At 40.5% G+C, this 25215-nt stretch overlaps 3 protein-coding genes across 4 annotated transcripts; 2 read left to right on the top strand and 1 right to left on the bottom strand.

The window, feature by feature from the left end:
- Positions 1-124: 124 nt before the first annotated feature.
- Positions 125-9406, top strand: osmr (oncostatin M receptor; the record flags this gene model as incomplete). Its single annotated transcript, XM_080499971.1, has 16 exons — positions 125-188; positions 968-1240; positions 1331-1426; positions 1697-1807; positions 2205-2308; positions 2419-2563; positions 2998-3083; positions 3205-3412; positions 3571-3756; positions 3851-3952; positions 5004-5171; positions 5273-5425; positions 5542-5623; positions 5729-5801; positions 6066-6200; positions 9278-9406. 16 exons carry the CDS (start codon positions 125-127, stop codon positions 9404-9406), a joined length of 2115 nt encoding a protein of 704 aa, XP_080356097.1.
- Positions 9407-11878: 2472 nt separating this feature from the next.
- Positions 11879-16922, bottom strand: ykt6 (YKT6 v-SNARE homolog). Of its 2 annotated transcripts, none has more exons than XM_080499245.1 (8): positions 16850-16922; positions 16274-16427; positions 15416-15498; positions 15025-15125; positions 14835-14939; positions 14546-14611; positions 13969-14070; positions 11879-13690 (listed from the first exon to the last, which is right to left on the bottom strand). In XM_080499245.1, exons 2-8 carry the CDS (start codon positions 16375-16377, stop codon positions 13655-13657), a joined length of 597 nt encoding a protein of 198 aa, XP_080355371.1. In that variant the 5' UTR covers positions 16378-16427; positions 16850-16922; the 3' UTR covers positions 11879-13654. The 2 variants fall into 2 exon arrangements, with proteins under 2 accessions (XP_080355371.1, XP_080355370.1); XM_080499244.1 differs by having other exon boundaries at positions 16719-16899.
- A 3091-nt stretch (positions 16923-20013) lies between these two features.
- Positions 20014-24002, top strand: gck (glucokinase (hexokinase 4); the record flags this gene model as incomplete). Its single annotated transcript, XM_080498983.1, has 10 exons — positions 20014-20094; positions 20334-20496; positions 20604-20758; positions 20880-20999; positions 21147-21242; positions 21335-21434; positions 21582-21765; positions 22442-22597; positions 23379-23612; positions 23855-24002. 10 exons carry the CDS (start codon positions 20014-20016, stop codon positions 24000-24002), a joined length of 1437 nt encoding a protein of 478 aa, XP_080355109.1.
- Positions 24003-25215: the final 1213 nt, after the last annotated feature.

Below are 25215 nucleotides of genomic sequence, written 5' to 3'. Positions count from 1 at the left end.
AACCTTACTTGTCTTGTATCGTTTGCCAGCTTCTCAACCCGTAAAACCAACCATCAATCATCCAAAAGCCATCAGCAACAAGCAAAGCTTGACGGTGAGCTGGTTGGTAAACCACAGTGGATCAATGACTGAGATGTTTGAGATCCAGATCAGTCGCACTGAAAAGCACAACATTGTTCACAGTGTGAGTACTGAGGAGTTCAATTATATATTAATCATGACAGTTTATATTTACAGTAATATAATATGATGTTGAGAATTAGTCATCTAAAGTGAAGATTTCCAACGAATTTGGTTTCTCATGCAATGAGAGTGAATTCACTTGAACCACATTTCAACCTAATTTATATTGTACATTTAATCAGTAGCTATATATATATATATATATATATTTTAAATTCCTCCCGTAACAGTGAAGTTGCCCATCCTTGATCCAATCAAACTCCACATTTGTCTATGGTGTGTCCTGTTTTACTGATGTAGACCAATCTAAGCGTGTCATCCAGAAAGTCAAGAGAGCACACATGGACTTGGATCTCTGAGCTGCCTCTGGAGTGTGTTGATCATTCAGTCAGAATAAGAAACATCTGCAATGGGTCTGCATCGAGTCCTTGGAGTGACTGGAAGACCAGTTCTGGTGAGTTGCCCTCAAGATATATGTATCAATTAACAGAAAAGGAACATACTTGACATAGCTATATATGGGTGGCTTTATTGATCAATATATTTTTAAAGCCCTACAAATAAAATGGTTTAGGTTAAAATATTATATAGCTAAAAAAATAAATAACTATCAGTGCAGCTGGCTTAAAAAGAAGAAAAGAAGAAAAAAACTATCAGGGTCCAGTTCCACCTTGAGGGGGATTATGATAGAGACTTTTAGGAGTCTTCAAAAAGACCACAGATGTTTGCAAAGCTGGATTGATGGACATCAGTCAGAATTAAAAATCCAATATCTGCTTTACAGGAGAGATCGCTGTGAACAAAGCCAAGCTATTTCCCTTCCAGCAGGTATTGAGGGAGGGCAGCAGTCCCACGTTCTGCTGTATCCCCCCACCGGGAGCAAATATCACAAGCATGGCTTTCAGGAACAAGCCATACAACCTCACGAGTGTTGGAGACAAAGTCAAAGCTTTTGTTGTAAACAACCTGAAAATCCCAAAAGAGCTCATAAAATCTTTGTTACTCAGTTGTTTTGTAACAAATGGAAAGGACTATAATGTCTACAACTATGTCAGCTGTGAGTATGAATTTTATATTTTTTTTCAAATTTGTTATTTTATGAAGACTTTTGTTTTTATATTCATACAACAATATGTGTTTATTGTAGTTCCTCCTCAGAAGCCCAGAAATATCAGCTGTGCAACGACGGATTTCATCTCTGTCACCTGCAGATGGGATTCAGGCAAAAATGGAGGCACACATCGTAACAAACCAACACACACTCTGCACATTCAGTAAGATGCTCACCGTAATACTCAAAAATATTTTTTTCTGCAGCCAGATGTCAAAAAAGACGTTCCTGACAATGCTGAGGCAGTTCTGTAATAACGTCAGCCTTCACTTGAAAATTTGGAAACCATACATTTTGTCACAAAATTAGAAACAGCTGATTTGTGTGTGTAACGTTGTTGCTTCATTTTCTGCTGAACACACAGAAACACAGATCATTCCCCAGTCCGCTGTGTTCGGTCAGCCTGTACATTCCCAGTTGTGCCTCAGCTTCAGGTGTACAACATCAGTGTGGTGGTGAAAGACATGCTGGGAGAGGAAATGGAAAGCCACAGTTTCAACATCTCTGAAAGAGGTCGGAGGTCTTGCATACTTCTATCACAGGATCATTAGCGTTTTCAAAATTCGGAGTTTCTTTGAAACCGAGTAATCCAGATTGCGACTTGTTACCGGCTGCAGCTCTGTGCTCATCTACCGTTCGAACAATGTTGATCTCCGTTGATTTCAACTGGTTTTAACAGTGTCACAGTTTACAAGGTGCTCTCTACCCCTGATCTAAATAAACTATGGAATATACAGCACAGGTCAATTGTATATTGTAATATTCCTTCAGTTTGTTTTTGATGACCTAAATAATGACATAATTTGCTTGTCCCAACAATTTCTGATTAGATGATCATGAAATTTTGATTAATAGTATTTATGTTTGTTCTTATTCTGCATGAAAATGTTTCTGCATGTGTTTCCATCAGTGTCTCCTGTTGTGGAGTGGGACAAAGTTGACAAAGGGGCGACAGATGCCAACGTGTCCTGGAGCATCCAGGGGAACTTAACTCAAAATAAATTCATCTGCCAGGTTTCCACACTTCAACACAGCACAACAGAGGTGAAAACTATTTACGAGTTGAGCAGAAAATGTACTGCTGAAAGTTTTACTTTATATCTCTCAACTTTCCATTTGTGTAGCAACAGAGCTGTGACAGTGCGAGAGGTTTCTGCAAAGTCAGGCTGAAACCTCTGCTTCCCAACACGCGGTACGTGATCCGGGTACGCTGCTCTGTCAATGGCAACCTCTGGGGAGACTGGACAAAACACAGATCCTTTACAACTGGTAAGTAGGAGACATCAGTTTGAGTTGGACTGGATGTGTTCGAGTAGATCCTCAGTGAAGCTTCAAATCAAACGTAGCGCAGTACTGGCGGTCACACACTTTCATCAACATAATAAAATAAAAAGCAACGTGCAGTTTCCGAGACCTGCTCTAGATTCTACAAAGTGTCTTACTTTGTAGTTGTTTTCTTGTCATGTGCAAATTTTATTTCGATAATATTAGGCTCCTTGGAAGTTGCTGACATACTGTTGTTCTACTATTTATTTATTGTGTAATGTAATAATGGGTCCTTGTCCAAAAAGAGGGCTTCAGACCAGTTTTGGATACAGAATGACTGAGGCCATATCCTTTGAAGCTTATAGTCTATTTCACTTTACACAACACAGGCTCTGAAATCGACTGTTCAGAAATCTTGACAAGACAATCTTCTTTAGATCCACAGGTGACCTTGGACGTGTGGAGGAGAATACAACCGCTGTCTGACTCATACAACCGTCGAGTTACTCTTTTGTGGAAACAGGTACATTGTATTTTTTTCTCTTTTAGCACAAATATTTGAGTGGAAAAACAACCAAACTCTTCAACTGTCTTCAGGAAATCCATGTAAGAAATGATATCAAACTTGTCCAATTTATTCCCAGTATATTGCTGGCACAGTGAACATCCAAAGGTACAGCGTTCAGTGGTCACAGGAAGGTCAAACCTGGGAGGACTTGAATGTGGATGGTGAACACAACAAAACCGAGATCTCAATTGGTTTAGGAAAGTGTGAGATCAGCGTCAAGGCTGTTCTTCACGCCGGCTCCTCCACTCCGGCCCACATCATTATCCCACCAATGGACCCTGCAGGTGAAACAATTTCTAGTAGCTCCAAAAGTGCTGATGAATAATTAAATGGTTTTTTTTTTTAATCCAATGCTGTTCTTAATAATTTACTGAGGGACAGTCTGATCCACTTCAACCATGATTCTCAGTGAACTCAGCTGAAACCTGTGTCTCTGGCTCAGAATCCCTCCCTGTTCAGAAGCTGCTGAGCAGCGGCACAGTTGGTGGTTTCGATCTATCCTGGAACGAGAACACCACCGTCACCTGTGGCTATACCGTGGAGTGGTGCATTCTGGGCCACACAGCACCCTGTCCTCTGCAGTGGATGAAGGTACCCAAAGAAAACAACACACTGTACCTGCCTGCCGGTGAGTTGTTTTAATAGGTTTAGGGATTACTCTGACTGTTTTGATGTAGGTTTCTTTTTCTAATATTCAATCTTTTCTTCTTGTTTTCTTCTAGAACATTTCAAAGCAGGTTTCAGGTACACATTTAATATCTATGGTTGCACAGAAAATGGAGACACACTCCTGGAGACACAGACTGGATACTCACAGGAACTCTGTGAGTTTTCTCACTACAAATGTGCTTTATTCATAACGCATCTCTTGTTATAAAGGTATGCATGTGGAATTTAAGGTACAGTTCTGTCTGGAAATATTACAGCTCCGATCGTGAAGTGGAAATGCTTTCAACAAACATCCATCTAGAGAGACAGACCCTCGCACATCGAGGGTCGCCAATTCACCTCACATGCATGTTTTTGGACTGTGAGAGGAAACTAGAGTACCCAGATGAAAACGCATGTGCACATGGCGAGAGCGTGCAAACTCCACAAGGAAAGGCCTGGTCGGACTTGGTGACTTCATGCAAGCCCATTTAAGGTTTTTCAATGTGGGGTTTGTACAGCATGTTCTCCATGTGTCTGTGTTAGTTTTGTCTTCTTAACCAAGCTATTCTCCTGTAATATAAACATCAAAAATCATATGTAGGCCTTCCGATAAGTGATTGTAAAAGGTTTGCTTTGTCAAAGATTGCATTTCACTCAGTGTCTGCTTGAATAGACTCAAGCTCCTATGACCCCATGAAAGATGACACAAAAAGTGATGGGGTGATTGATTCAAAACTGACTGGAACTGTAAACATTTCTGTCACGTGGTCTTTGTCCTTAATTATTTTTTCATCAGTGCACATAGTACTTCATGACTGAGTGCATGCTTGAGGCCATTTAAACCAGCTCGACGTGTCTCATAACTCATGCCATAGGAGAAAAATTAAAACAATACTGAAGAAGATAAGGTTCCGAAAAAAAACATTCTAAATTCATCTCTTATGAAGGTGGAGGTGCTGGAGTTTCAAAACAGGATGTCCTTATCGGAGGATCTAAACGCAAAGTCACACCATCACTCTTTCCTGTTTGCTAGTGTTGCAGAAAGGGGCAACAGATTGCTAGAAAGTAAGGGCAGAAAATAAGTTTCACTACAATGAAAATGACCGAATAGTCCGGAAGTCCCAAAAATAACAGAGTGGCCAGTGAAGTGGTTCTGTTTCTTGAAATGTATTTCTTAATTTGAAGCAGATTTCGTTGTTATTTTAAACACAAAACTCCAATCAGTATCTGTACAGATCCCACAACTGCTGGAACCTGTTCAGAGTACTTCCTCCTCTGTGACTCTGGAGTGGCGTTACAATGAAGATGACCCGGCCGAGCCAGCGTTCGTCACCGGATACCTGGTTACTGTGCAGGATGCAGGATCAGATGTGCTGCCAGGTAAAGCTGCAGGTGAGTGAAGGCAAAGGTTTCCAGCAAAAATATTTCTTCGTCCATTCAAAACGATGTCAGTGTAAGACGAGTTTGACTTCATGATCTGCGTGTACATCCAGATGGGTTCCAGGTATCAGTGGCAGACCCCCGGAAGAAGTCTGTGACCATCGAGGGTCTGCAGCCGGACAAAGAATATTCTTTTTCTGTGAGCGCGCTCACTAAAGACGGCCGTGGTGTACCAGCCAACATTACTATTAGGACCAAAATCAACTGTGAGTTTTTTTATTCTCTTAACTCATTTTATTTTCTTCTTAGAAACATGACTGAAATAAATGAAAATCTCTTTAAAAAGGTTTTAATTTTACTATAAACTGATGCCCCCGCTTAGATTATTCCTACTTGGCCAAGCCTCTGACTGCCATCTTTATTCTCCTGGCCTGCATCGTCCTCCTGTGGTCCACAAGGAAAACGTGAGCAGTGCCATTTTAAAATCGTCATCCTAAAAATGGACTCCTACAGAGGACAAGTTGAAAAATTATCCTCAAGCTTTATTTTATGATTTGTTTCTCTTCCAGGCTGAAAGAAGTATTCGTCTATCCCGCCGGTATGAACATTAAAACACCTGAATTTGACAGTTTCCTTCACGAGGTACGAACAAACCACCGAGATCACAATCACGCTGAAGCAACTAAAATGTTGCGCCAGTCCCACTTGTTTTTCACAAATTTGAAATGCCTGAACAAACCTGCACATTAAATGCCTGTCTTCGAGTTAAATAAAATAGAAAATCATCTCAGCCACATTTCAACAATTCCTTTGTACATTAAGATCATGTATTTAAACATGTTTCTCACTTTGATGTGACTTTCATGACTTCACTTGGTGATTATGATGATGACGATGTTTGCACAGACTGAACAGAAGCTGCAGTCCCAGACGGTGGACGACTGCACCAGCTGTGACATTGAGATTGTGACCAAATCCAATGCTGAAATCATAAAGACACCCTACTCTGCTCTGGTCCAAGAAGGCTACAATCCACAGTCAGTCAGTCTGTTCTGGGACACACCTGCCTTCAACCGAACACGATCTTTCGTGAACAAGAGTTACTTAACTACTGTGAAGGAGAATTGCTCTGAACCACAACAAGCCATATTGAGAGAAGTCAAATCCAGCTCCCCACCTTTAGATTGTCTGACTGAATCGTGTGATATCATCTCTGGTTACATCTCATATGACACATTAGAGTCTTATGATGACAAATATTGTAAATAGATGCTTGGCTTTTTGAGCAGCATGTAAATCTGCTTCAGATATGTACACATGATTTGTTTGGAAAGCGCTGCTTGAATGGTGTTTGGCCACATCTTTTGTTCTTGCAGATAACACTCATCGGGTACTGTACTTTGAAGAATGAGTTCATTATTTCCTTCCAATGACAAATCTGATGGTTCTGTTACATTGTGGACTGGATTAGAAGCTGCCCGGGTTGGGCATCAACATCATGAAGACAAAGAAAATGTGGATAAGAACTATTCATCTATCTATTTAGGATGTGCCACAGAAACACACACGCACAGAAGAAATTAGGCATGACTCATGAGGTCATCACAGTTCCTCTTTTGGATCTTCATAAATGTGAAAGTGTGAACTACAAAAGAGGAACTCGCTGTAACGATTCTGCTAAACCTTCAAGGAGTTGAGATGTTATCAACGGGATGTGACAATTTGCACCGATAAGCTGAACGGCGCCCAGAAGAGACAGAAGTCGGATGCATGTCAGAAAGGTGTGAATCTTTTTCCAAAAGTTTAAAACATTTTTCAACATGAAAGCAAACACTCCAGACCATTAGCAAGGGAGTATGTGTAGAAATGAATCAAATGCTCAAGAGAAGCTGATGAGAATCATTGTGGAATTTGTCTTTTTTTTCACTCATAAGAGATCCTGCAGCATTTGATGTTTTGTTCAAAGTGTTTCATCATGAATAGCTTGCAATACTTGAAATATCTGTGGAACTAGGAAGGTGGCTTTGCCCTTGAAAAAGATTAAGTGCAGTGGTCAGCATTTTAGTTCAACTCACCAGTGCGACTCCTCCACTAATGACAAACAGCAAAAGTGGTGTTCTTACTGTGTCAGAGGTCACCTACTATTGACGACAGATTAGTTAGGACTTAAAATTGACACCATCAATATATTATAAAAATTAAATGCTGTGCGTGTGTGTATATATAAATATATAGATATAGATATAGATATAGATACAATAAAGTGAATTTTAAGATTTGTGAAATTTTTGGATTCATGTGCTGTTCATATGGTATCTTATGTCATTGTAGTTTACTGTGGAAGGAGAGAGGGAGGACGAACGCAGGATTCTTGTCTAATCTTAAAAATAAAACATTTCTGTGTTATTACTCTGAGCGTCGCGGCCATTAGCCGAGACAAACGCCTCATTGATTTTAAAACAACTCATGTCAGCCATATTATAGGTGTCAATGTGAATCACAGCAACATGAGCCATACTTTTATAAAGCATTAAACTTATAAGCAGTTGAAGAGATTTAACAGAATAATCAAACAGGCCAAAATATTTTTTCCAACCAACTGAAACAACTTCCAACGAACTTACTGAGTCAATGCACACAATGCTGCCAGCTCAGCTACTGTGTGCAGCTACACAACATTGCTCCAGCTATGTGTAAACCATGAGGACGTTCAAAAAAGGTGAACCACAAGTTTCTATTCCAAATAACTACTTGGTTTTACTATAGAAACTGTGAAGTCACTCTTCCTTCCACTTCTAAAGAAGTTGTAATCAAATGTTAGTTATAAGTCTCCTTCAAAGCAGTTTCAAATGAACACTATGGATTAAATTGAGTTTAAGAGAGAGAGAGAGAGAGAGAGAGAGAAATCTTCTGTACAGTATTTCAGATGTGAATTTGCAGTGTGCATTTTCCAGTCATCCACACCCGGTTACCTTTAAGTTGCAGAACTGGTTCAGTGTGAGATCTCTGCCGGGATGTGATTGTGACACAGCCGGCTGCTCAAACAGCAGCCAAGTGGCTCCTGATGTATTGGTGTAACAGAAAAGGCCAGTCTGAGCATTGAGTGTCTTCTTTTACATGCAGGAAGATGTGACTCTGACTTGATGCCACTGTCAATGTCACTTATAAATTATGGTACGTTTTCCACTTTATAGCTCAGCGACATTTTGACATGTCAATAAATTGGGACTCACTCATTGACCTTCACATTTATTCATATTTACATCCACTGACTGTAAAAAACGAAAGAAAGAAAAGAAAGTCACAGTTTATTATTAAGTCACACATCACATCCTTGAGAAATACAAACACACTATTACAAAAAAAACAAAACCATCCTAAAAAAAAAAAAACAGCATCTGGAGTTCCACAGTGAATGGTTTCATATGTAGCGAGGATTATTCGTTTTCTTTAAGATAAAATCTAAATGATTAATAACCACATTCATGTTCAGGCTCATGGCAACGATTGAAAGAAAACATTGAATATTGTTGAAAAACTAATTGTTTTGACAGTTAGTGTTATTTGTACACTGCCAATGTGTAACCCTTGGTTTCTAGCATTTGTGATGTTTTTAATTGTAATAATTCATCTCCAGTTTAAAAAGAAATAAAAGCTACTTTGTTTTCACGATTGTACCATACAAGCAACAATTAAGTAACACAAAAAAAGCTTTAAATACATTTTATTTGTAATAAATCAAATATAAAGGGAATATTCATTGTTTGAATTGAACCAGACAATTTATGTATTTATATTATAAGTGATATACAATAAAGGTTTGCTTAACAAAGGTATAGCTACATGAAAACAATGTACTAACTATATGCAACTATACATGTACCAGAAATACCATAACTTTCCTCTTTCACACGGCAGAGCGGTCAGTAGAGAGAGCCGCGGCCTGAGGCGGCTCATCTGTCAGTAGTAAACCATTCACAGAAAAACGCAGCAGGAGAGCAGCGCAGTCTGACCTGCAAAAACAGTGTCTCACATCACCGTTTGTCTTGGAGTCAACAGGAAACACCCCCCACTCAGCTAAACTGAGGCGGACATCTTTTGATCTTTGGATCTATTAGAAGGATCCTCTTCAGGGAGCAAACTCAGCTCCCACATTCACACCGTCAGGATCCAAAAACGACCTGCTGACCGTTTGTAAAGACAGCCTCCACCTCCTCACACGGTCGTCCTCCTCTGCTGCACTCTGACCCGCACTTTGCTGTGCTTTCTGAAAACAGAAACAGCTGCAATTACAAGCCAGCCTAAAAAAAACAACAACACACAACATGGTTTAATAAGATGTGAAGAAAGAGCCGGTTCTGTGAGGTGATGATCCAGAGTTCATGCTGAAAGTCAGAAGACTGTTTATAAAGATCTCTTTGTCAACAAAGTGAAAGTGCAAGAAAGTCAAGTTATAACTTGTGCCTTCTTCTTCTCACCGTTTTGGCGGTGACACCATGCACTTCCAGAGAATGGCATAGAGACCAAGTAGAAAGGCAATGAACACCGTCGCTGAAATTAAACCTAAAGGCACAAAAAACACACATTTGAACATTGCAACGGCAACATTTTACACACAAGTATAATTAAAAACAAAAACAGTGAGAGCAGGAACTTTCCCCGATGAAAAGAGCTGGTTTTGTTGCTGGGATAGTTTTGGCTATTTGAAATGGGAGAGGTACCGTATTTAACAAATTGGAAAAATGAAGGCCTATTTAGAAGAGTTCACCTCCTCACCATCCCACCACACAGCCCTTTCTGACAGGGAACTTGAGGAGTGACACAGAAGCAGTGAATATTCAGAAAAGGGTAATGCCCTATCATCAATAATCACTAGTCCTGATTCTGTTTCTTGTGTGGGCCAAATAAAAATTAAATAACCCGATTGAAAGTTGGCGTTTTGAGATGCGACAAGATTTCTGTGTATTTGCTCTTGGCGCCAGAGTGAGAGGTGTTCTTGTTAGATGTGGATTCAGGGAACTTAATCTTGTAATGTTTTTCTCTTCGGGAAACAGATCTTTGAGTGTGCATGAAACCAGACGACTGTGTCTCACCAGGGATGATCCCACTGCTCCTGCTCAGAGAGTCCTCTCTCCATGGAGGCGGAGTAGCAGCAGCTGTTGTGGAAACTTCATGAGGAAGAAACCAGAAATACCTGATCACATATGAACTAATGTCACAGACGTCCATACATATAACAGTAACTCACTTTTTACTAAATGTGGGATTTAATTTGCAACAATGTGTATTAGTGAATAACTAGTATCAAAATGACTCCATCAATTCGCCTAAACATTGGCTGTGTGATTTTTTTTTTTTTTTTTATAAAGATAAAAACTCAGTACATAAAGCTCACCATTTCTCTGCTGAACAGCTGTGCGTAAAAGGTGCTCTCTGAGATCTGGGTCAACCATCTGAAATGCAGCAAAACAACCATGTTTGAACAAGAAAACAAACATGCAGGCACAGAGCTGCAGAAGAAGACAACACAGACAGACGCTGGAGTGGACAGCAGCGTTTCTCGCGCAGAATCGGGACGTTTGAGTGGATTTCGTGTGTTTGCACTGTCAGGTTAAGGAGCAACAAGTCGTGCAGATGTGGAAACTTTCTCTGCAGGGAGTCAAACAATGTGGAAGAATCAGAGCGGTGGAGTAAAACTCGACCCGACGACAGACGTGTTTTGGCGTGTCTCCGGAAAAAAAAAGAAGAAAAAAAGCACGACAAGACCGTGTTGGTTTTCCCTTGCTCACCTTGGAGTCGCTAGTGTTGGTGATGATAGTCCTGCTGTGGTTTCTCGCCTCCGTCCACATTTCAAACGTCTCACCATGTTTTGTTTCACCTCAGCAGGCGCACCTCTCCTGCTGCGTTCACGGGCCTCGGTTCAGCTCGTAATTTACGCTTCTGTTATTCTTCGTGATATATAAGAACTAATACAAACAGTATATATGAACCATAACGAGGATTTTTAATAAAATAATAATTTTCCATCCCCCCCCCACAGCCCTTTTTACTTGTTAATTCTTCCAAGACATGTCAAACCAGACATGTCAAACCAGACATGTCAAACCAGAAAAGAGGATATAAATCAGACATTAGAAACAAGAATAACATCTTTAAATCTTCTAAATCCATCATCACACAGTATTACATTTGATGTAGTTTCCTTTACAGTGAAAAACAGATATATATTCTCAATGGAAACTCATGGACATAAATTCCTCTTCCCATTACTTTCAAGTTTGAGTTTTATTCAATTGTTACAATACAGTCAGGGCTGGCTACCTTACACAATGCAACACTTGAAACAATTTCCCTTTAATCACGACTCTGTTCTGGATATTTTGACAGTTTTCCAAATAACATCTTGCTTTCTATTTATTTTCTACTTCATTTCAGCATCACCATGCTTTTCATTTCAGTTATTGTAGCTAGGATACTGAACTGCCGTTCTCCATCAAGCAGAGAGTGCAAGAGCAACACATCACATCGTTTGCCAATGAAAAATATTAGATTAAACTGTAGCCTTCCTTCATTACAGGACATCCCTGCGTCACAATTTGTAAAATAATTTTCCCTTATACTTGAGGAACAAACACACAGCAAAGGAGGTTTTTCAATTTCTAAACATGAGATGAGCTCTGAGAAATAATAAATAAAAGATGCCAAGACAAACCCGTTAGTCCAGACAGAAAATAACAGTTTATTATAATAACTTTTTGTTTTCATTTTGCAGACCACACACCTGGATCAAAAAATTGAATGCAGACAATTTTACACACTGGTCAATGAGGCTGGACCTGAAAGTAGTTACAGCATAAATTCATGGAGCTGACAGCATCAGCAAATTCAACACATTAACAGAAATTTCTTTTTTAACAAATCTCACAAATAAACTCTGGATGAGCTTTATGTGGTAGTGTGAGCCAGAAGAATCACATAAACAAACGTCAATTCATTGTCCAATTCAAGGAATATTTTTATTTCCTATACTTTAAAAAGGGACTTACGTTGACAGTCTGCAGATATTGCACAAAAATTACACTGTAAAAAGCAGTAAGAGCAAATTCAGACTATCCACTCCTCAAACACACAGGCACTCAACATCAATGCACCCTGTGACTGAATGTTGTACATCAGCAAATCATCCACACGGACAGCATAGACAAAGAAAGAGCAGAGAAACATCGAAAATACACAAAGGCATCTCTTCATCCTCAACTCGGGCGCGGTTCTCCAAAGAATATTTCTACCCAATCAGATCTACAGGTAAAGCAAACGTTCAGCTGTGGAGTGTTTCAAGAGTAGGATGTGACAACACTCAGTAGGTTTGCTCTTTCAAAAAGTCACACCCATTCCAGGAGGCATGTGGCGAGCACAGACCCCCCCAAAAAAATAAAGAGACCAGAGTGCCTGCGGCCCCCCCGGGCGTCTCCAGAATCACATCAGTCACAATCACGATTGAAAAATGTCTCAGTGATTCCAGTTTTAAGAGTTACAGGGAAGCCGCAGATAGCGCACGCCTCTGAACACAAAAACCTGCATAAGTGTTGAAAACATCAGGGTGAAAAGCGTAGCAGCGTCACTTTGAAAGGTCAGGGGGTTAGTCACACCGCGAAAAGGCTGCTTCTAACCACCGTTCTACGTCTCATCGGCACTCGATGACACAATCGCTCAAAGTGGGAATGTTAACGATTTTAACACAATCACACGAAACAGTAAAAGAAGTTTGGTTAACTAAATCCAGTATAGCTAAACATGTTGGGGTTTTTTGTTTAACCAACTCATATTAAACGTGTGTGAGATTTTAATGAGGCCTGCTGCCTCTGCTCATGTTAGTTTTAAGATTTGCCTCTAAGCTGAGGCCCATTGGAGTAAATAAACGGGGCCACCTAGATGGCACAGAAGGTTACGTCTGTGAGAAAACCAGCTTCAGAGAACTGAAAAGGATCAGCGACTCGCTGGATGAGTAGCCAAGACTGTGAGATTGTCAGAGTTGCCTTGAAGCAAAAGCACAACCGCGGTTAATACTGGTTGAAGATTTCTGAGATCAAACTGTTTGAGATCTGGTTTCAATCTGAACAACATAGAATGGCTCTGAAGACGTTTCAACGACACACCAACAATACACAATGTCACACGAGTACATCTTCAGCTGGTATTGATACGCCACACAGATGTTTACCCACTGAAAGGTTAAATTATTTGAATTGTTACTTCTTCCCCTGAACAAACCCCACCGCTCCTTCAGCCCCCATCAGTCACGATCCAGAGGTCACACTCTGACTGCCCCCCCCCCCCCCCCCAGCTGGCTCTCATCTTGTCCTGGTGCCTCGCCTTCCAATCAGACGGTGTCCGTCCTGTCTGCGTTGAGAGCTGGTGGCCGGTGCATGATGGGAGTTGTAGGAAAAACAGAAAAGGCAGAGAGAGGCGTTGTCCGAGAGGACGGAGCGGCGGCATCACATGATTTCACAGCACGAGTTCTGTTTCCGAGCCTGCAGAGTGAAAACATGCAGAAACAGTCAAAACACCTGGAGCCTGAAACACCCGGCCAGCAGGCCACACGTTTTCCACAAACCCGGCAAAGACGCTGATGTTGCAGTCAAAGAAAGTTCAAGCCCTGAAGCCCCCCCCACGCATTTTCTGTACAAACATCTAAATGACCCGTCAAGCAGAGGGGCAGTCGCAGCTGTGACACGCAGCTTTACACACTTGAGACCCCTGTTCTAAATGGTGGCTGGCTTACAGGTCTACGGCCTTGCCCGGTACTTACAGTCTTGTAGAAGGCTTTGGATTGGTTCCCCAAGTGCTCCGACTTGGCCACGAGGTCATCCAGTTTCTCTCCTCTTTCCAACAGACTTTCCATGGTGTTGTGCTGCAGGACGCAGACGTTTTGGATGAAATGGGACAAAGAGTGAAGATCAGAACTGTGAATCTGACAAGAGTCGTATGCTGACTTTTAAATAACTGCATGAACAATAGACTCCAGTCCAACAGCCAGCAGGATCCGGCTGCCTACGGCTGATGGGTTCAATGCAAACAACTCATTTTTCTTTGATGCAAGACACGGGATTCTTTTCCACTCTTTTCTATATGATATACATATCAAATTTTAAAAAAAACGGAATAAAATGGAAAAGGACATTATTAAATTAATTAAGTCATTTAAACTTTCAAAATCATCACAATTTAAATTACAACAAAAAAGCTTGAACTTTTTTGGTTAATACGAGTTTAGAAATAAGTAATAAAGGAATGAACTCCAGTACATTTACATTTTCACGTAGTCGTACATAAATCATTTGACCACGTTTCCGCCTTCGTGAGTGCAGCTTATGGGGGCTGCTTACCAAAATAATCTTAGTCTCGTCCAGCTCTGCCTGCACTTTGGTCATTGCATCTGCCTCCCTCGGATTCTGGGGGGGTGAAAAAAGAAGAGCACAAAGAGTTAAAGAATCGGCTCATAAAAACACTGCTTTAGCATTTTATAAAAACATTTCAAGTTGGTTCATATGTTCCATATTTCTCTCTGCCGTGTTTTTCTATTTCAACAAAATATCACTCCAAATATAGTTAGGAAGCAGTAAATTTATGACACAAAACGCTGAGAGCCGTCAAGATTTTCTCTGATAAACATACCTGGTATTTCGCAAGGTGAATGTCCAGTGCTTTGTAGTTTATGGTGTCAGGAGTCCCTGTGGGCCAGTCTATACTGTCCACCTGTCTTGAAAACTCCTCCAATACCTAAAACATTTCATAAGAAAGATAGAGCCAGCTCAATATGGAAATACTTCATTCCACAATGGAATATATTATGTGATGAGCCTACCTTTTCGAGTAATGTGAAACACACTCTCTGTGGGTATTCTGTGTCTGCGATGACCACAGCACTCAAATTGTCATTTCTCACATAAACATGGCACAGGTACTCTGGCGAGGAGGAGGAAACGTATATGGTCCGAGCTCAAAACAGTATTTCTGGTCTTACAACATACTGCTGATGTGTTTTGATAAGGAAGCAAAAGCAAAACCAGTTTTAAGTAAAACTTGACTCTGAACAACATATTGTCCCGTGACTTCCACTGATATTTGTTAATGCCAGCGTCATGAATTCCTTACTATGATTTAGCTAATTTATTACTCAAAAAATAAAAACCATTGGTTCATGCTTAAAAAAGAATGATGAAAAAGAAAGAAGAGACTCATTTATATCTTTTTACCTTGTTCTTTGACGGAGGCACGGCTTCCTTGAGACGATCGCTCAACAATCAAGGCACTGGTGAAGGTCATGAATTCCTGGACACTAAACAAATTAAAATAAATGAGTTAGCCAGGGAAGCATTGTATTTATAAAAGAAAATCTTATTGCTCTGAAAATGTCCAATATCAGATTCATACAACCAAACAGCACCTTGAAAACAGTAATACGTTGAAAAACGACTCAATTCAAACTCAAAGCATCATAAATTAAATGAATCGAAATGGACATTAAATGTTCTTCAAGGATGATGTGCCAGTTCAGAGCAGTGGAGCATTTCTCATGGCTTGACACTTGTCAGTTTAATAATTTAAATATATTTGCATGCCACTCCAGTTTGTTTACAGCTCGGGACCTTTCCATGTAGACTTTTCATGGAGGGCAGTTCCAAAAGAATCAAATGAAGCTGGATTGAAGATGGATGGAAATTGCTGACGCACTTAAGAGGCTTGTTTAGGAAAACTGAGCAGGAGTGCTCCTCCGGTGTGTTTACAGACATTCCAGGATGGACTAGTGGTTAAGCACTACATTTACAACTTTGATTTTGAGTTGAGACTGTTTCAGGGGGTCGCATGTTCCCCAGGTCACAAGACAAAGCCTTCATGTGTTTGATAAGTGTCACTTCAAAGTGTCCTAAATTGAATGAGCTTGTGGTTTGTCAACATTGTCCCCTGCCGCCTGTAACGTGTGGTCGGTGTGACGCTTACTTTTATGAATACTGTTTCGATGACTAGTCTACCTGTGCCTCCTAGAAACTGTTGACAAACTGTCCACAGTATGTTGAGCCACCCGACCTGAGAAAATGCGGCGTGAGACGCACCTGGAGCGCTGGAAGAAGCTGAAGGAGGAGAGGTCGTAGGCCGCTTTCAGGAGGTTGGCTTTTGTCGCGGCTTTGTGGAGGATGCTGAGACTGTATAGCTTCATGTTGCCGCTGTATCGTCGCTCAGCGGACACAGAATCACAGGCCCGGTGAGCTGCACAAATAGGCGACACAAGCACAGTCACATGAGAGGTTTATCCCTGAAGCAGCTGAGCAAGCGAGCTAACAGAAGAAACTCCAGAGGAGCTGACTGACAACCTGAGTTCCTGTCAACAAAGCACGGCTCAAACCACTCCCTGTTCAGCTGTGAAAACTAGCAGGGTACGAGGCCATTACCAGTAAAAAACACTGATAAAAATAGAATTGTAGTTCAAAGCTTGTCGCTCTCTTAAAACTAAGTATAGCTATGTTAGCAACAAAAGCTATCAGGCCGCGGCTAACTTACCAGCTGTAAACCGTATGATTCCGTCAAAACAACAAAAAGTAAAACGATTCCTCGTCAACCAAATGTCCACAGTATCTACGACGGACGCCACACGATGAAATCAGACTATAGCTGATTAAAAATGTCCTTACTTTTGAGTTTTCCTCACAGACTTAAATGACCAATCACCACGTCACGGAGCCCAAACTGCACAGCATGGTAACGAGTCCGGGTGGAAACAAACACGGCTTATTGTTCCGGAACCGGAATACACACTGCACCAATATTTTTTTTTTTTTTTTTTTAAATTCTGTTCACTTATTACTGTTATTGGCTGAATCCTCTGAAACACTTTTAGAAGTTATTTATTCTACCACCAGTTTGGCTACCAAAAAACACCGCACCCCCCAATTGATGTTTTCTCTGGTAATCTTGCTCCATTTAACAATTTCCTCTTGGCCACTTACCACAGTGTAGCTAAGTGTTTTCCATGCCAGAAGTGTACCTGTTATTCATTTCCAGGCAACACCTTGAAATCCTTTTGGCATGGAAACCAGGGAGGCTTTGGGTGCGTCTGCTTCCAGCCTGGCGGCTCCAGGAGGACTAATCAGTTTTTTTTCTTTCTTTGAACTGGTGTTGTTTGAAAGAAGATATTGAAATTACAACGCGAAGTGCACCAACCAGCGGGAGTTTTGCTTGTTTTGTTTTGTTTTGTTTTGTTTTTTATTTTTATTTTTTCTAAAAAGAGTTCATCAATGGGATTAAGCTTTTGGTTGGGCATTGCACGTTTTGGACAACGTGTGTGCAACAATGAAGATTCTCCCGTGGTTATTTTCCCATAAAGATTCTCAAATATCATCAGGGATGAAGACAAATGCAAGTGAATGAATGAAGTTTCGTTTTTTTTTTCTATATAATGATGAAAATCTTATAAGGTCTGTACAAAACTCTCCAGATCTTCTTAAATTTGACCAGTCAAGCTTTGAATAGACTGTCGATATGTAAACGTTTCTCGCAGCTGCTGCAAGGCATTATCTAATGCTGGAAATATATACATCAATGGACAAAATTCCCATGACAGGATAAAACATTTTTCAATATTTGTGCATGGACGCAGACGAGAGAAGGGAGTTAACCGCTGCTGCTGAGCACTCATGGTCCGGAGGAGACTTCGAGTTTAACCCAAATCGTCATAGGATGGATAAGGTAACAGTGTTGTTGTTGTTGTTTTTCCTCAAGAATAACTGCTTCATAAAAGTTGTACTTGTATTTTGATAATGACACCAAATGGATTTAGGCTTTGTACACATTTTTCCAACCCCGATCAACCAGGAGTAGCTATGAAACCCATTAAATCAATTAGCATTTATCTCCCCATGTAATTTCCTTACCCACAACCTCCTTAAAATAGGTATAACAGTGTGTTCCAGATAAGCAGTCAATTTAGAGCCATAAGGCTAATACATGCAAAATAAATCTGGATTTTTTTGTTAAAACCATATGGTGTTGACTAAGAGACTACTGTCAGATTACCTTTGTATTTCCTGATACAGTAGCAAAATAGAAACTATATCACTCCAACAAAAGACAAAGTACTCATGATGTGTACCACATGATCAAAATTGAATATTGCAAAATGGCTTTAAGCAAAATACACAATGGTAATTATGGAATTAAAACAAAACTAAAGATTTATTCTTATTCTTATTCTTATTCTTATTCTTATTCTTATTCTCATTCTATCTATCTATCTATCTATCTATCTATCTATCTATCTATCTATCTATCTATCTATCTATCTATCTATCTAAAGATGACAGAAATGAGACTGCAGTGAAGTGTGATAATAAGTGGGATGATGTATGATACATAAACCATCTTAAATAAATTAGGATAAGAGATGAGATTCCTAAGGCAATCATGTATTTCATCATGAATGTGATAAATGCAACACATGCTTCATCATGTGACACAGCCATGTTCACAGGTCTCCCCCTCATTGTGTAATGAATTGGACAATGAATCAGCTCATGTGCCATCGTGCACGAGCAGTGACACAAATTCCTTAATGTACAGCTATACGCGTGCGCTGAGCCTACAGTTCTCTCTTTCCTGTAATCGAATAACGCAGTTGCGCAGGCTTGGAAGTTTACTCTGTGAGCGACAGCTGGAGATCCATCAGGCGGCTCTCTGTGCAAACAGGCCAGCGGGTTAAATTAACCAGATAATCAGCTATTGACAAGCACTTGGCACACATTCAATTCTTTCCGTAAATGGCCTCATGGTAAATGTGTGTGTGTGTGTGTGTGTGTGTGAGTGTGTGTGTGTGTGTGTGTGTGTGTGTGTGTGTGTGTGTGTGTGTGTGTGTGTGTGTGTGTGTGTGTGTGTGTGTGTGTGATCTATCTATCTATCTATCTATCTATCTATCTATCTATCTGTCTGTCTGCCTGTCTGTGCTGAGGTAAATAGTCAACAGGATGTAAGTAAAAAGTATTTATCCTCAAACGATACCACATATTGTATATGACATTTGCTTTAGATGACAAATTAAATAGTTTTTTTGAGAACAACCAGTACAGTAGATACAGTTTCTCAAAAGTTATTATATGCCTCTTTGTGTGTCATTCAGTAACTGTTACTCTTTTAGTTTACTTTGTAATGTTTGTGCGGGCTTTGGGGGAGAAGATCACAGACCTCACGGACCGAGGTCACAGCTAAAATAGTTGTGCCCTCTGATCAGGTAAACTGGAGCAGCAGATTCCTTCACCTGTGACATGACATCGCTCGAACAGGAGGTCATTCATCCTTCACTACTGCTAATTTTAGACATGTTTCTAATTTTACAAACCGATGTTCAACTCTGACCCTCCATCACTGAGTAAACACTTTAGTATCGTACGATGTACTAAAAACTTACTAGAATAAGTTCAGTTGGTTTATTATGTAATTTGTCATGTAATAAAATCTCACATTAATTGCAGCTGCATAAAAAAACCCAAATAAAAGTTATAAAACATTTGACATGAAAGAAAAAGGACTTGAATTTTGGGAAATGGCAGAAACACAAGGACGACTGTTAGATTTTGGGTGTTTGTTTGTGGGGGTGTGAGGTCTGAACCTGCCAGATGGGGCAAGGTTGAGAAGGGGTGGGCATTTGCGTCTTGTGCATCCGGCCCACTTCACCTGAGCATAAAAACAGCTGAGGATGTCATTCAGAGGCACTCACACTTCACTGACTCGGCACACACACAGGGTGGACACACACTCAGCGCACGCCGAGAGACACACGCCAGTCTGCTTAGATTAACCTTTGAAGATGCCTTGCGTCAGCTCCCACGTCGACCAGATGGTGAAGGTGCCTTGTGGCTACAGCCCTGTGGTTGATAAAATCCACATGGTGAGATCTGATTATTGTCCACATCTACTACAGACAACTTTCTATAGTAGTTTATTTTCACTGTAAAGTTTTTCATTATTATACGGTATGATTGGTGGGGTAGGATTTTCTCAAAAAAAAAATTGTAATTAGTGAAAAATCAGCACCATCAGTAAAACGAAGATATAAAACTGAGGTGTCTGAAAAAGAAGACATCGTGTGTGCCACTTCTGATCTCGTCTTATCTTATGTGATGCCAGGTGGAGCAGATCCTGTCAGAGTTCAGGATGAATAAAGAAGACCTTAAAGAAGTCATGAAGAGGATGCAGCGTGAAATGGACAGAGGGCTCAGCATCGAAACCCACGAAGAGTCCAGCATCAAAATGCTTCCAACTTATGTTTGCTCCACTCCCGAGGGATCAGGTACGCAGCCAGCTTCCATATACAGCTTTATTTTACCCACATGGAAGACTTTGTGTAAGTTGTCTTACAGTGTGTGTGTATGTGTGTGTGTTATTCTGTCACGATAGAGGTGGGGGATTTCTTGGCTCTGGATTTGGGGGGAACAAACTTCCGTGTGATGCTTGTGAAAGTGGGTGAAGACGAGGAGGGGATCTGGAAGATTGAGACCAACAACCAAATGTACTCTATTCCTGAAGATGCCATGACAGGGACTGCTGAAATGGTACTTTATTAACACATGTTCTTAGTCCTTGGCAGTTATTTGTGGAACTCCAAACTGTCTAATGAAAAAAGTAAGAATAATTATACTAATAATTATACTATTCTGATATGTCTCTCTGCAGCTCTTTGACTACATAGCTGAGTGTATGTCAGATTTTCTCGACCAGCACCACATCAAGCACAAGAAACTCCCCCTGGGTTTTACCTTCTCCTTTCCAGTGCGACATGAGGACATTGACAAGGTAGGATTTACTACTGTATGTTGGATTTATTACCAAATGATGATTGTCCACCCTTTCCCAAAAATACTCATAGTTAATATCAATTAATATTAATTTTGAACTTTTTGTTAAATATGCACATATAAAAGGAGTCCTTTATCCTTGTAGGGAATTCTGCTTAACTGGACCAAAGGCTTCAAGGCCTCTGGAGCCGAAGGAAACAACGTTGTGGGTTTACTCAGAGATGCAATCAAAAGACGAGGGGTGAGTGAGTGCGTGATGAAATGGCTCCTCGATAAACAAAACACCTCCATGCAGCTGTGTGCCAATGCCAATGCTTTGTAACTTGTTGTCAGGACTTTGAGATGGATGTGGTTGCCATGGTGAATGACACAGTCGCCACCATGATTTCCTGCTATTATGAGGATCGCTGCTGTGAAGTCGGGATAATTGTCGGTAAGAAGCCGCACCACACACACACGCACACGCACACGCACACGCACACGCACACGCACACGCACACACACACACACACACAGACAAGCTCAAATCCTATTGTAAAGTACCAGAAATGACTTGACCTGAGGTCTTTTTTATTTGAAGGCACTGGTTGTAATGCCTGCTATATGGAAGAGATGAGGACTGTGGAGCTGGTTGAAGGCGAAGAGGGCAGAATGTGCGTGAACACAGAGTGGGGGGCGTTTGGAAACAACGGGGAGCTGGAGGACTTCAGGCTGGAGTACGACAGAGTGGTGGACGAGACCTCGATTAACCCTGGACGGCAGCTGTGAGTATCTTCGAGCAATCAGGTCGAACTAAAAAAAAACCAAACAAACAAAAAAACCCAGCTCATTTCACGCAACACGGCCCTCCAGCGTCATTCACTTCGACGCTCGTGACCAGTGTCAAGGCTGCGTCATCTGCACATTCAGGCGTGAAGTGTTTGGCACGGAGGGTAAAATTTAGACCGTCACTTCAAAGGTGTCACATGTTGGCTTCCTCACTGATTTGGTGTTTTCTGGATTAATCACCCTTTCCTGGCAATTCTCACCTGACCCTCACCTGAGGTCTCTGGCGAGTTGCTTAGCTACCAGCTGTTTTTCTCCGGGATGTTTGTCAATGGCCAGAGCCCTTGCACGTCACTGGTCAGTCAGTGTGTGGGGGTGTCAGATTAATGACAGTGCCTGACAGCCTAATGGCTGTTTACCTTCAGTACCGGCAGTCCCTTTAAACAGACTACACCAAAAGAGCCTCATCCCCTGCCAGCCTCATTAGCATTGCCGTCGCCTTCCTCATTTGCTCCTCTTCTTCAAATACTTCAGGGAAAAAAATATGCTATTTGTATGCAGCTTCTCGGAAGCCGTGTGATCTTGCGTCTCATTGGTTTTTCTTCACTCATGCTTTCCAAGAATGATTTTTTTTTTGTCTTTTTGATGTGCTCATTCTTCTCTCGTCACTTGCAGATATGAGAAGCTGATCAGCGGGAAATACATGGGAGAACTAGTGAGGCTCGTTCTGATGAAGTTGGTGAACGAAGACCTGCTGTTCAACGGCGAAGCCTCAGAGCAGCTGAAGACACGTGGCAGCTTTGAGACGCGCTACGTCTCGCAGGTGGAGAGGTGAGCATCTATGAAACCTGCAAAGACTTCATGCACCAGCCTGCAGCAAGTTCGTTTTCTTTTTAATGTTACAATGAATGGACAATACAATACAATACATTACAATACATTACAATACAATACAATACAATACAATACAATACAATACAATACAATACAATACAATACAATACAATACAATACTATACATCACTAGACATCACAATACAATACAATACAATACAATACAATACAATACTATACATCACTAGACATCACAATTCAATACAATACAATACAATACAATACAATACAATACAATACAATACATTACAATACAATACAATACAATACAATACAATACAATACAATACAATACAATACTATACTATACTATACTATACATCACTAGACATCACAATACAATACAATACAATACAATACAATACAATACAATACAATACAATACAATACAATACTATACTATATTATACTATACTATACTATACTATACTATACTATACAACAGAACACAATATAATACTGTACAATATTGTACAATAGTATTCACTATGATACAATGCAATTCAACACAATACAATAACAACAGACTTATTCCCCTCAACCCCATTTATTTATTCCCATAATTCTTTTTTAATTCACTTTGCCAGCTCAAGCTTTTTAAACTATTCTGTTGAAGATTGAAGTAAAACCAAAGCTTCTTTAATTGTGAATGACAATGAAAGCCATGCGCCGTCTGTTTGTCTGAGATTTATTAATTAATTTTTTTTACATTTTTCAGTGACTCCGGAGACAGAAAACAAATCTACAACATCCTGTCGTCACTGGGTGTCCTGCCCTCAGAGCTGGACTGTGACATTGTGCGGCTGGTGTGCGAGAACGTGTCTACTCGTGCGGCTCATATGTGCAGCGCCGGGCTCGCTGGCGTCATTAACCTAATGCGGGAACGACGCAGCCAGGAGGACCTGAAGATTACTGTGGGGGTCGATGGCTCTGTCTATAAGCTGCACCCATGGTAAGGAACAAGCTGCATTTCAAACCTTATGTTTGTTATGTAATTTAGATTCCAGAAGGTATTTCAATACTGAGTATTCATTGGAGGGTTAGGCCCATTGAATGGGCAAATGATTTATAGCAGTCAACAAACCACTATCATTGGTAATACATGTAAATAAAGCACCAATATTAAATCATATAACAGAATACAAAAGAAAGGATCCATGAAAGATGATTTGACGTGTATTTTCCATATCTCAGTTTCCGTGACAGGTTCCACAAAGTGGTCAGGGACCTGACACCGCGCTGTGAGATCACCTTCATCCAGTCGGAGGAGGGGAGCGGGCGTGGAGCCGCTCTGATCTCAGCCGTGGCCTGTAAAATGGCTGCTTGCCTGCTGACACAGTAAAGCGCACTGGGCCGTCTGCCTGCTCAGGACTGTGGGTCGGAAGGACTTAACTCTGACTGGAAGGTGTTGATAGCAAGTGGCGCTCAGATGAGCAGCTCTGGGCTTTTCCTCGGACTCTGAGATAAGTCTGTCAGAAAACAAAGCTTTCATCGCTGGACAAGGAAGAGACAAGGAAGCATCAAGCAGCTTGTACTATAGACCGTGTTCGGTAGTGTTAGACCAACTTGTAGCAACTTCAGTGTTTCTAAACTTTGAGAACTGCTTCAGTGTTGCACCCACAGCATTATGTGACATGAAACATCTTTTACTTTAAGGATCCTTGTGTGTCACTGCTCATTTGACTGAAGCGTCTCAGAAATGTTTCGTTGATTAAAAGTGTATTATACTGCCAGAGCAAACTTCTTTATGTATACAATTTTATAGATGCTCTTGTAAATCACGACAAAATCAAGTTCATTGGTGTGTTGTTCGATTATTATTTGTGAAAAATGAAATGTTTCTTTGGTATCTCTATTTGAATTTTATGTTTGTAACTTATGTATGTTTGGCAGTATGATGTAGCTTTTCTCGTGTACCTGAAAAAATCTGCCTTGTATATGGATAAGTGCAACTGTAAATAAAAATATTTAATTAAACTATTGTGATCTAAATGGTTTCGTTTTTGATGCTGTGTTTCTATGGAATTGGAATACTATCTTATAAGAGTGATATACCGAAACACCTCAAAACAACTTTGCGATAAGACAAAGTTGCTCAAAAATACCATTCAGGAGGCTCCCTGTTGTCCCAGCAGGACAAGCTATAAGTCCTGTAACATATCAACACGATGGAAAAAAATTCACAACGACAAAGTAAATCAAATTACCCACAAGGCTTGAAATGTACCTGGAAAGTTCACAAACTTACTTAATGGCAAAAAATGGGCACATTAGAAATGTTCGACATTCAGCTCCAGTGGATTTATATTTAGACGTATTTCATCAAGCAATCTACCTCTATTCTATGTTTTTACGTTTCTTTTCATGGAAAGTATTCAAGATAAGAAAGATATGTCTCTAAAGTTATCATGCCATTATTGCTATAATACCTGGATCAAGTTGAATTTCCTGAAGTTTCAATAAAAGTACAGATGAAACATTAATTTCTGATCAGGCTTTTGGGCTTCATTTGACCTCAGATGTCTACGTTTTTCTTGTGCCTGTCAAATATCAGA

This window comes from Blennius ocellaris (genome assembly GCF_963422515.1).
Source record: "Blennius ocellaris genome assembly, chromosome: 7".
In the NCBI taxonomy this organism is placed as follows: Eukaryota; Metazoa; Chordata; class Actinopteri; order Blenniiformes; family Blenniidae; genus Blennius; species Blennius ocellaris.
Note: the sequence above shows the minus strand (reverse complement) of the source record. Positions and strands in the feature narration are given on the sequence as shown.

Excerpts from the sequence above, each read along its gene's own strand:
- ykt6 (XM_080499245.1), bottom strand. The coding sequence starts at position 16,377 with ATGAAGCTATACAGTCTCAGCATCCTCCACAAAGCCGCGACAAAAGCC. Across the intron at positions 15,126-15,415 it reads TGCCTCCGTCAAAGAACAAG|AGTACCTGTGCCATGTTTAT; the intron begins GTAAAAAGATAT and ends CCTCCTCGCCAG. Across the intron at positions 14,071-14,545 it reads ACGAGACTAAGATTATTTTG|CACAACACCATGGAAAGTCT; the intron begins GTAAGCAGCCCC and ends TGCGTCCTGCAG.